At 40.3% G+C, this 12,653-nt stretch overlaps 1 protein-coding gene across 7 annotated transcripts in view; it reads left to right on the forward strand.

Annotated features, from left to right (window-relative positions):
• Positions 1 to 9,946, forward strand: part of cpeb3 (cytoplasmic polyadenylation element binding protein 3) — a 47,570-nt gene extending 37,624 nt beyond the window's left edge. For all 7 annotated transcript variants that reach the window (XM_023276671.3, XM_035951176.2, XM_035951177.2 and 4 more), the window contains 3 exons: positions 1,668 to 1,782; positions 2,286 to 2,467; positions 5,549 to 9,946. In XM_023276671.3, coding sequence (XP_023132439.2) covers positions 1,668 to 1,782; positions 2,286 to 2,467; positions 5,549 to 5,776 — 525 coding nt within the window. In that variant the 3' untranslated portion in view covers positions 5,777 to 9,946. The remainder of the gene's footprint in view (positions 1 to 1,667; positions 1,783 to 2,285; positions 2,468 to 5,548) is intronic.
• Positions 9,947 to 12,653: the final 2,707 nt, after the last annotated feature.

Genomic DNA, 12,653 nt, shown 5'->3' on the forward strand with positions numbered 1-12,653 from the left:
TCCACACAGAAAGGCCACAGGCTAGGACGCAAACCAGGATTCATCTAGAGCGGCCATGCAGCCCCGACATTCATCTAGTTATATTCAATTCAGTTTTATTTACATAGCACCATTTCAAAACCCAAGTCATCTCAGGGTACTTAACAAAGTAAAGTCAGACCCTGTAATATTATATTATAGAGAGAAACCCAACAAATCCAACCGTACCCTTGGAGTAAAAGCTTTTGACAGTTAAATAAAATACAATCATGTAGATTGTAACCTGGAAATAGGGACACAGTTGTTCATAATAAGAAACAATACTATTAGTCTAAACCCATGCTACTGGTTGCAAATGCTCTCTCCACCTCCCCACACTTGTATTTGGAGTGTAATTCTTTTGCTAAAAATATACAAAACACAGAATAAACAGAGTCAAACATGATTTTAACTGAAAGTGCTACTATTTTATTTGTTAGATTTGCAGTAAATACGGCAATAACGTCATTGCTTTGGCCAGCATAATCCTTCAGTGAAAGTCTAATATTGTGACAGCCCTATTTCCGTCACAAACCAAAGTACTGAAAAAAAAACTAATCATTCTGGCCCAAAGAAAACGGATTTCTATTCATCCTCTTGGGACAGTAAATGTGTGTCAACTGTCACAGTAGTTAGAAAAATTTCATTAAAAACATTTATTTCCATGTTTACAAAGAAGTAGTAGCCCATTAGCAAAGCAACAGGAACACTGGGGCTCCACGTGTCTTTATACAGGAGACACTCACGCACAGTTCTAAATTTTAGTGCCCAATACACAATCATTCTAGTTGCATACCCACAAAATTTAACTTGAAGTGTCAAAATATGTTTCAAGCGACATTTCTAGGTATATGTGTACTAGTAAGATGCAAACCATTGCATTGTAGGCAACTGGATTGATTTAAAACAGGAGCATATCTGTGCGTTGGATGTATTAAGGAGATGTGGATACCAGAGTTAAAGATCACACTCTCACTTGAATGAAAATTACACACCTGGAAATTGAGTAAAAAATGTTTTCTAGCTTCAAGGTTTGCTTCAGTGTTACATGGCTCACTGTGCATGCTCATTAGTGTTTCCCCCACAGCTCCAGTCCACTTGGCCTCTAGACTTTACATTAGGATGACGTCACAAATAAAACTCTCTTTTCTAGGCTCTCAGTTTTACAAATTAAACCCTCCGTGCATTAAAGGTTAACTAAAAATTGAGTAAAAACAAACCCTGTCTGTAGTTTTAGGTGTCCTTTGTGATGTCTTTTATAAAGGTGATCTGTAGAGAAAATGCTTTTTGGGCCACAGCAGATTTTTTTGTTGCAGTACCACGAGGGACTACTATGGAAAAAATAGCAGCAGGACTGAGTGCAGCACCATATCCAGCTGTCTTAGTATATCCATGATCAGTTCCGCCATACACATGAGAGGTCGACAACTGAAAAATGTAGCTGAAATGTCTTCTGTGTAGACACAAAAACACGGTGGCACAAAAAAAAAAAAATCTGTGGATCACTCGACCTGCAAGGATGAATACACCATGTCTCTGCAAAATTTCATACTACTTCTTCTAATAATTATTGTGGCATGTCAGTCTGGACATATTAACAAAAGGAAGGCCTTCTAAATGACCACATTGTTTACTTCTTACATACACAGGTCCAGATCCGTCCCTGGAACCTGAGCGACAGTGACTTTGTCATGGACGGCTCCCAACCTCTGGACCCCCGCAAGACCATCTTTGTTGGGGGTGTGCCACGGCCCCTGCGTGCAGGTAGCTGACTAATATGACTGAAATATCTTTTTTGCAAGCACCCAAAGCCTCTAAATTGGCTCCATAACATTGGCTGGCATGGAGCACAGATGCCAGAGGCAATAATGAAAGTTCTCCCTGTGAGAAAGCAATCCTCTGCTTGGGTTTCCAGGAAGTGGGCCAAGTGGTCATCATGTTAAGAATTCATGGTGTAACGGAAGGTTCAATCTTTCTGTTCTTGGGATAAACATTGCTGGCTTGTCTGCAATGTGACCCCTACTAATTATACCAGCAGTTTGAGACTATTGCACTAATGAATAGTGGAGTAGAGTGGATTTTTACATCAGTAGTAACAAGTAAGTCACAACCGTTAAATCTTTATATCTTTTGAGTGGAACTGAAGACTTTCAATTTGAGAACAAAGCCGGGGCAAAACAGTCTTTAACTGAGACAAAAACTCTGCACAGACTGTGTGCAGCGCTAATCATCCCTCTCCCTTATGTTTTCTTCCTCTCTCTCTGCAGTGGAGCTGGCTATGATCATGGACCGGCTGTACGGAGGTGTTTGCTATGCTGGCATCGACACCGACCCGGAGCTCAAATATCCAAAGGGAGCCGGCCGCGTGGCCTTCTCCAATCAGCAGAGCTACATCGCTGCCATCAGCGCTCGCTTCGTTCAGCTACAGCACAATGACATCGACAAAAGGGTGAGCTTCATTCACGAGCTTCATTCACAGCCTCTCTCCTCTGAAAGAAAGCAGCGTCTCGACCACAAGTGAGGTTTTCACAGTCATGTCAGCTGGAGTCCTCTCTCATGTATCAGCGCTTTCATTATAGCCAGGTTTTCAGCTAACTGCTCAGCACAGCCTACAATAACGGAAGGCCATGCCTGGCTGTGTAATCACTATGGCCTTTGGCTGCCAGAGTCCTGACAGATGTTTCAAGTTGAGACACATAGGGTTGGGTTAATTATAGTAGTTCCCTATACATGTATATCCACTCGGGCTGTGCTGCAGCCGGGTTTATTTTAAGCACGCCGGCCAATTGCAGCACGACAGATCGTGACCAAGAGAGACTGGTAGTCAGCCAGGAAGCTGAGCCTCTGTTGGGTGGAGCAGTCCAACCCACCTCAGCTATCACCATCTATCTTCAGTAGAGGTTTAGAGTGTCTTTATTATGACTGGAACTGGATGGCATGCAAAATAATGCTCAAAAACAAACCAAAGCAAAGAACACTTAAGCAAAGAACACATCAACGGGGTGACTTTAAAATGGGGCACAAGAAAAACGTATTTTTTGACTCCCTGAGCAAGTTAATTGGGAAGGATTCTTTATTTGCCGCTGTAAATAGATATTTTACATTTTCATTGCCGACATTATTTGGTATGATATCACCAGCTGGTTTGGGAATCTTACTGTCAAATCTAGAATTCAGATGCACAATCTAATAAAAGAGCAGGTAAGATTATGGATCACATTCCTCTGAATCCCCAGGAGCGTTTTAATAAGGCCTTCATCTCACAGGTGAAAACCATTTTAATAGATAGTTCCCATATTCTACATAGAGAATATACACTTTTGAACTCAGGGAGGGGGTATCGGGTCCCTTTCTGTAAATAGGTGCAAACATTCATTTGTACCTAGCAAACATGAAAGATTGGTGGCAATTGCTTCTTTGCACTCAATGACTTTTCATAAGATAATATTTCCCTTTGTACATTGACTTTTTGCACATTGAATGTGTTTTACTCAGTTTTTACTGTCTTGTTTTTTTTTGTATGCGTACTTTTGTTCTATGGTTGTCTTGTTGTTTTTATGGTTTAATGCCCTGAATGTTTTTTTTTTCTTGTTTGTGCAGCAGTACCCCTCTTAATTCGGGACAAATTTCTCTCACAGAAGACAAATAAAGAGCTTTGAGTCGACTTGACTTGACTCCATGGTGGTCAGCGACAAACATGACTTGTGCTGCCAGAATTAACACTAGCAAAGAATTTTTGTTCATTGCAAACCACAGAAAGTGGGGCACAAGCGGAGCACATTCTTGAGATTCGTGAGCTCAGTGCTGTGTTCGTGAGAATGCCAGTTGTTGCCACTTTCTGTTTTTCCTCTTTTCTCACCTTCAGCATGCACAATTCCATTAACTGTAAATGGATCTTGATGATGGGACGTAGAAGCTAATTATCCGTGGTCAGCTGCGTGTCCACTGAGTTGATTGGTATTTAATAGCATGGCAGCTCAGCCATTTGTGTCTGGCTTTCTCCTCATTTGTCTTGTGTGGCGTTGTTGCTCTCAGCAGTTCATTGTAGTTGTTGCCGAGTTCAGCTAAGGAGGACGGTCTCCCACTGTTGAAGGATTTGGTAACCTTTCATTTTGTGGCCACGCTATAACAAGGTTAGCATCCACCCCTGCCTACTCATACACTGAAGCGTCTCCATGGCGACTGAGCTCTTATTTCTTGTCTCCTGGCTTAGTGGTCAAACTCATTTCACTGCTGGACGGGAGGATACCTGCTTCAATCTAGCTGGTTTCATTTTAGAAAACTGCGCAGAGTCCACTCTGCATGGGGTATGTGGATGACATCTGGATCAACCCAGCTGTTATTTTAGCAAACAATACAGTACATGTAGATTTTGTAGTGTTTTGATTTGATTAAAAAAAACAGTACAAACATGGATTCGAAGAAGATACAGTCACATAATACAGCATTTTTCAAAGGCATTTGTTTAGCTAGTGGGGAGCCCAGTTGTGCAGGAATGATCTCATCCTACTGCCATATCATTTTACTGTTTTAAGATATCTTTTTAAGCGTGAATATGAAGTTTCAGTATCTTAATTGAGCACATAAATGCGTATGCATTATCTGGTTTTGATGAGGATTTCATCTGCATGAATTGATATAGAAAACAGTGTGCATCGGTGTTTTGATAGGTAGTGCATATGAGTAGTGTGTGTTACCCTTTAAAACTTCCATCCATCCATTATCTATACACCGCTTAGTCCTCATTAGGGTCCCGGGGGGCTGGAGTCTATCCCAGCTTTACACTGTGGGGGGAATCCCGGAGAAAACCCATGCATGCTCAGGGAGAACATGCAAACTCCATGCAGAAAGATCCCGGGAAAGCCAGGACGCGAACTGGGGATCTACTAGCTGCAAGGCGAAAATGCTAACCACCAAGCCACTGTGCAGCTCCTTCAAAATTTGTATAGCAGTATTATTTGATATTATTTGTGCAAAAATTGCTTAACCTTGAAGAACATTGCAATTCTAGTGTTGTGGAAGGAAACAAGAGGTCTGTACCTCCACCTGGCTTCATTTGTGGACTTTACATAATCTAGCCCATTATGTCAGATTTTAGTCAATCACAGGTCTTTTCATCCAGGTAGACAGAATAAACAGCGATAAAATGGGTACCAAGAGCACAGGAGGTGCCGCAGGAGGTTAGATGGAGGACTGTTAAATGGGAAAGCGGGTGTCAGATCCCAGCTGATGCTATGAATTCATGTTACCTTGACGATTTTCGCAGGTTTGAAGCTGATACTTCTCTGGTTGTGGGAGGGACTTTTTGTATTTGCCTTTTCAAGATTTCTGCCTACTGCAGCTTTAATCTTGCATACAGGCCAACATTTCACCCACCAGCAGCAGCTGAGAGAGCTGAGTATAGGCCTGGAAAGTGGCCATTTAGGGCACAGTCCACATTTATCGGGCTGACTGTGCTGCACTTAAACATGCATGCTGAGCCGTGGACAAGAATAAACCAAACACAACCTCCTGCTCTCTTTGTTCCCAGGTGGAGGTGAAGCCGTACGTCCTGGATGACCAGATGTGCGATGAGTGCCAGGGGGCACGCTGTGGGGGGAAGTTTGCCCCCTTCTTCTGTGCCAACGTCACCTGCCTGCAGTACTACTGCGAGTACTGCTGGGCCAGCATCCACTCACGAGCCGGCCGAGAGTTTCACAAGCCACTGGTGAAGGAGGGGGGCGACCGCCCTCGACACGTGTCCTTCCGCTGGAGCTGAGGGGACTCTCAAGTCAGCCCTGCCCCGGTGAACCCACACCCGGCCCCAAAAAAACCTCCTGCGGACTGGGAGAGCGCTGCAACCCCCTCACCCACCCACCGGGCCACCTACTCCACCCTGCTCCCCACAAACACCTCATGAAAAAAGCAAAAAGGATGCCATCAGATAAACAAGACTTTCTTCATACCACGTGGCTCTGAACTCATTGTCTAGTATTCCCCTCTGATGAAGCTTTGTGGGGAAATGAAATGCGAAAGTCCATCGGCTTAAAATTTGCACTTTGGCACTAAATCTGACTAAATACACACAGGATGGTCTGTTTGACACCTGGCTACTTTCACTTCCCTGTTCTGTTGACTGGGTGGAGTGGTACATCCCCCGTCCCCCTTGCTGAGACAGAGCTGGGACCATTCAAATATTTTTAAAAAGTATATATTTTTTGTTTTGTACCTATCTATACATATATAGATAATTTAAATTTTATGTAAAAGGAGCATGCACTTATTTTCAAAAGCTCAAGTTATATTGCCCCTAGTAAAAGATAATTACCAAAGGCAAATTAAATTAATACATACAGAAAAGCAAAATAGGTGGCATAAGATGTAGCAAGATTTAACAACTATCCAGTAGTGCGAGCCCGTTTTGCCCACGGCTATATTCGCTCTCAATTTTGACTATGAAAATATTAATACCTCATATGCGCAATCAGATTAGTTTGCTTTCGATTTCTAGGTCTTTATTTTTATAATAACATTATTTTTTAGTGTTATGTAAATGTAATGCTGCAATAGCTTTGCTGCTAAATCCATGGTATAAACAGATACCATAAGTACTTTATTCAGGCTAGGGTGTACGATAGTAAATAACAGACATAGAGAAGCACCTGGTGTTCTTGACGACGAGCTGTCGTAGGGGGAGGGGGCGCCCCTAGGCAACGATGGCTAACTTTGTGGGGGTCGGGGTGGGTCACCCCTAACTGCATGTTTATTTCAATCAGGTTGCTGCATGCAATAGACTTTTCAATATCATGTCTACTATTGGATTCTGCCCATGTTTGCACAACACACTATAGACGTACATTTGACTCGCACGAAACTGGACAGAAACAGGGAAGAACGGTCAAAGGAATCATGGTGCCTCCACGTCTCCGGTTGCACCGTCAGAACAGAGGCACCCAGGTGGCGTGGGGGTTAAAAAAAAAAAAAAAAAGAAACAACCTTAATAATCTCAATTCAAATTAAATGTAGGATTACCATTTAAAACTGTCTATGATAGGTGAAGTACTTTTTTGCAGTGATTGTTGATATAATTGTGCAATTTTTTATACCGTATGTAGTTAGGTCTGAGTATGCCTAGAACTGTGATTCGCTTTAACTGTCGTTAATGTCCGACATAGAAGTCCTGTGAAACTTCATAACTAGTGTATTCACACGTATATATGTTCTCTTGTACACACACACTTGCACCAGTATACATGGAAGCCTCTCGACACACATGAACACACACTCGGACGACTGTCTTTCTTACGCACACAAACAGGCCTACAAACAGAGTCTGATCTGAGGACAAGACGCAACAATGTGAGCTTAAATTGAGAACTGAGGTCTTTTATTATTATTATTATTATTATAACTATTATTATTATTATTACTATTATTTGTTCCACTGTTGACTAAAAAAACGCACGTTTACGTCCTAGAATGCAACCAAAGAGCTCACATGTTCGACTTTTACCAGACAGTGAACAGCCAGCGGAGGAGCTGACGGTGTAGCGGTGCAGTCGATCAGATGAGGAAAGAGGGCAGTTTGGTGAAAAGGAATAGTTATTTTGTGGGGTGGGGGGGTGGGGGGCTGTAAACATTGAAGCTACTGGAGACTTGAGGTTGATAAACTGAGCCCTGCACATGCTCTCACTATAAACGGGTGGGTAGGTTTGGGGTGGGAACAAACGTCGCCACAACATGCAGATGTGCAAGCTTGGGGTTACCACATTTATTTTTATTTTTTTTTCCTGCAAAGCTTGAAGTAATGAACCTGCTCAAAGAGGAAAAAAATGGTGGAAATATCTATATATTTTTTGTTTTTATCAAAAGTGATTATGGTGCGCAGTTTAAACAGGAGTGGGTGGGGGTTATGGATGCATGGAAACCGAAGTATTGGCTGCTGGGGACAGGGCGGCTCTGGTTTTGGAGGGTTGGGATGGGATGGGAGGGTTGGGATGGGAGGGATGGGATGGGAGGGCAGGGGGCCAAGTTACACTGGTTTTTAGCAGTTTTGTGGACAATCCAAACGGGATCCTGCATCATTGCAAGTCACCCCTTCCCCCACTTTTTTTTCCATGAGTTGTGATTGTCCCGTGCTGGCGCCCCGCAGTTCCGCTCCTCTTTCTTGTTTTAGTCATAAACTGTTTTTTTTCTTTTCTTTTTTTTTTTGCTTTAGGATAGATGTTCATTTCTTGTCCGAGAAAAGCTAATTGAAATTAAGCAGAAGATACTTTTTTACAGATAGAGAAAAAAAAAGGCTAACCATGAGTAATAATAAGCATCCCTATGAAAGTGAATTCTGGGTGTTTTTGTGACATTTCTTTCCCCACCCGGACAGGTTTTCTATGTTTGTTCCTTCTCTATGATAGATATTTGTTATGCACTACTCTTTGTATCTGAACAGTTTTCAACAGTCAGCCGTTCTTTTTGTTAAAAGACAAAAAAAGACGACAAAGCGTGCTTTCTGACTGACAAGATCTTTTGCAATACCTCAATTTTGAAATATATTAGGAGAGAAACAGATATTTTCTAAGTAAGTTTATTCAGATGAAAAATATATATATATTAATTTAATTCTTCAAGAGAAATGATTTAACAGATGGTTGATTTTTTTATTTTTATCATGCCTTTTTTTTTTTGCTCTTATTTTAAGAATTTATTTTTTTGAAAAAGACAACTGAAGGAGCTAGAGCTTTATAACTAATACAATGATGTAGTTAGTGAGTCTACTTTATTACAGTGGAAGCGAGGGTGAGTGTCCCACTGGTCAAATCAGTCGAAACATCGCAGAGAGAAGAGCTCTTTAAGGAAATCGGACATCAGGTGCTCGGAGAGAAAAAACTATACCTGTTTCCCACCTTTTTGTATATTTATAACCAATCATTTACTATGCTGACCAGAGTTGTGAAAGAGATCTTCTGTTTGTTATTTTTTTAAGAGAAGTTTTTTATGTTTCCTAAAAGTTTGTGCTCCCTTTTGTTTTGTAAAAAAAAAAGCGAAAAAAAAAGCAACGTGACCCAGATTGGTTAGCCTGGCGCTGTTGGGAGGAAAATGAAGCGAGAGTCACTGGACAGCTGGAGGTACAGAAAAGAATGTTATTTTTAACACAAAGCAGACACAAGTGTTTTCACCTGTAACTTCACCGAAAGCCCCCAAGGTGCATCAATTGACTGGTGGCCTTCTATTCACGCAAGACTTGAATTAGTCCCATTTTTTTAAGGCTAAACCTTGATTCTTTGTTGTAATGTGCAATACTGTTTGTACTGTTTGTAGAAAAGAAGAAAACAAGAAAAAGAGGCATAAATCTTTATTGCAGAATTATTTTCATTGCAAGCATTGTGATTCACTAAAATCATTTTCTACTGTGTATTTACCTACTCTACCTGCTAGTACCTTCCAGTAGTAATGTAGCCTTTGTACTGAGAAATTTTCATTATTTTTAGAAAGTTTTGCTAAAAAAGAAAATAATTTAAACATATTTACATATTTTTGTTTTTCTTTCATATTTTTCTTTAAACGGACTTTTTTCTCAACCATTAATAGTTATTTCTGGGGGAGACTTTCATATCTGGTCAATGTCATTAATATTATTTTGTATTTTTACTTGGAATAAATTAATTTTATGATGCTAATTCTTTAAAGGTTTATTTTTTTCCTTTGTTCACTTTTTTCATTTTTTTTGAAGCTGAAAAAAAACTTTGTAATATTGTTACTAAAGTGTCTCGTTTCTTGAATTGCTAAGCTTTATGTGTTAACTCGCTGATGTTGCTTACATTAGTGTGAAAATGATCTACGAAGAAAAAAAAATCTGACAAAGAAACAGATTGGTGGTTGGTGATGTTTAAAGTGATTCGCAATGTAAACAAATGAATGGGCAATAAAATAAAAAATGGCAGAATGGAGCATACATGCAGTATGTTGTGGTGTAATTGTGAAAGATGGACAACAATGCTAACAATTTTGCTTCTGTTATTTCGATGCTACTATATCCACTAACCCTACAATAACACATCCTTACTTCCTCAACTTGGGAACGATTCAACAGCTTCTCCTACAGAAACAGCCTCATAGAAACCTGTTCTTTCTAGTTGGTTCAGTCCCTGCAGAGCACACCAGTGTGATTGTATTTCTGAATGTAAATGTCGAGATGAGATGTATGACCTGTAGAATATTAATTATCAATACCAGGCAATGGTCTAAAGTGTTTTTTAAAGTTTGTATCTGCACCATACACCAATCAGTCACAACATTTAAACCACCTGCCTAATAGTGTGTAGGTCCTTAACAGTATCAACCCATCAGGCACCAGGTCATTAGCTCAGAGTCCTGTGGGAGGCTGGTTGTGGTCTCCATGAGTCCAACTTGATCCACCGCATCATTTTGATGCTTGATTGGATTGAGTTGTGGAGAGTTTGATGCGGTGTCAAACATTTTTGGCTCTTTGTCATGTCCATCAAGCCATTCCCGAGCCGTTTTGCCTACTAGGGGAGGACAATGGTGCCATGAGGACGTGTTTGGTCTAGAATAACGTTAAGGTGGATGGTATCGTCAAGCTAACATCCACATGAGTGCCAGGACCCAAAGCTTCCCTGCAAAACATTGCCCTATGGCAAGATAATCAGTGGTGTTAATGTTGTGGCTGATCGGTCTGTGAATATATTACTTTTCCCTCCTAATTTTCTGTCGTAAAAGAATACTTTGACATTTTGAGAAATAATCTGAGACGTTTGGTAGCACTGCCATGTCTGTATGCTATCTATGAAGCTATAGACTCTTATCTTTTTGCTTTAAGCCACAGATTCCCTCTGGAAAACTGCAGCTTGTTTTTTTTTTTTTTTCCATATTGAAGAAAATAGATATACCATGTAAATTTGTGAGCTTCAGAGGTGTAACTTTTTAGACAAAGCAAACCCAACTTCCCTCCATCTGCCAGTGATTGTGTTAGGCTATGCTAACTTGGGTGTGGTGTGTGCAGTCAGTTAGCTAGCAGAGCTCTTTCTCGAGCTAACAACCCCAGCACCTCTAAAACTCTGCAATTTACATGTATTTTGTTCATTTAAAATTCACACGAAAAAATGCCACGTTGAGAAATGACATGTCTGCAAGCTGAGATATATTCGGGATAATATGTTGGACAGCAGTATTGGCTTTGTGGACTGTTGTCCTGGAACTAGTCCTACATACAATCCCTAATTTTAAAATATGTGGTTTTGCAATTTTTACTCAGTAGCTGTGTTTCCCTAGAACAAAATTCTAAGAAAAACAAAGTAGCTGATTTGGCACAAGTAGTTTTTACGTTTGACTTTTTAAAAAAATTCTAATTACAGATTTCCCAATTAAAAGCTCTTGTAGTTGACCAAAGTTTTGCTAGTTTTGTGCTCCTGTCTACTCAGTTGATTATAGCCTTATGTAATGTAGCATTTAACAGCGTCAATGCAGCTTAGTTTATTTGCATATTCTATTTTTTTTCTTTTTTCCGTTACAAAAGTTTGCTTCAATTTTGCTCGACAATTACATGGAAGCAGAACTAGTGAGCTATAGAGGCGCTGCTTGGTAGATTTTGTAACTTAAGTTTTATGCTAAGCTAAGCTAACTGTCTTCAGGCTGCAGTTTATTTACTTCACATACTCGTCTCCATAACTCTCCGTAAAACTGTTCTCCCAAAATACCAAACAATTTCTTTCATTCAGGCTGAATCTTGAAGAGTTTTTGACTCTACCGTCTTCATCCAAAAGGCTCCAGTGCTCATGTGAGAATGTTTTTTCTGGCTGGCCTTTTCTACCAGTTTATACAGCTGATGCTAATACGCCTCCCCCCTCATGTCTTTAACCAGCTCCACATAGTTGTGTTTCCCAGGGCTCAGTATTATTCACCACCATACCACCACATATTTATCATCTCCTGACCATTCCTTTCACTAAACAAATCAATTTATACCTGAACTATAAAACAAAGTGTATGTATGAATGAAAAGATGATGATTTGGATGATGGCAAACATTTTCTATATTCCTCTCTATAGATATACGTATGTATTTCCTGTAACTAGACCTGGATAGTAAACTGTATATTCACTTCTGCTTCATGGGCATTCTATGGGTAGGTAAACACTGTAGGTTTCATCATGTTGTGATCTCAAAATAGATGAAAAAAAAAGACTGGTAATGTGCTTTTTTCACATCCCACTATTTTGGAATTGTACATTTGTTTTTGTTTTTTACTGAGGTATCTGTGCTTTTCTTTTCTCAGTTTTTATTTCCTGTCTTGAATGCTGGTTCTATCTTGTTGAGGCTTTTGAGATTGTCGACTTGGGCCTTTGGTTGTCTCAACTTTTTTGCAGTATAACTGTGATTTGAAAAACGTGGAGCTCAGTGCTGCTAATGCTTACTACTACTTCAGAGTTTGTAGTTCCAACCCTCAGTTTTTTCTGTACTAATGAGCAAATCTTATTAAACGTAGTTGTATGACGCTGTGAAACCTTGTGGTCTTTTGCATGGCATCCTTTTCCATCTCTGACCAGCACTAACTTGCAGTGTCCTTCGGCCACTTGCAGTAATATTAATGACTGGCTACTGGGTTTGAAGATTTTAGGGTTTTTTTTTCCTTTTAGTATGA

The sequence above is a fragment of the Amphiprion ocellaris genome, chromosome 16, assembly GCF_022539595.1.
Source record: "Amphiprion ocellaris isolate individual 3 ecotype Okinawa chromosome 16, ASM2253959v1, whole genome shotgun sequence".
NCBI classification, from domain to species: domain Eukaryota; kingdom Metazoa; phylum Chordata; class Actinopteri; family Pomacentridae; genus Amphiprion; species Amphiprion ocellaris.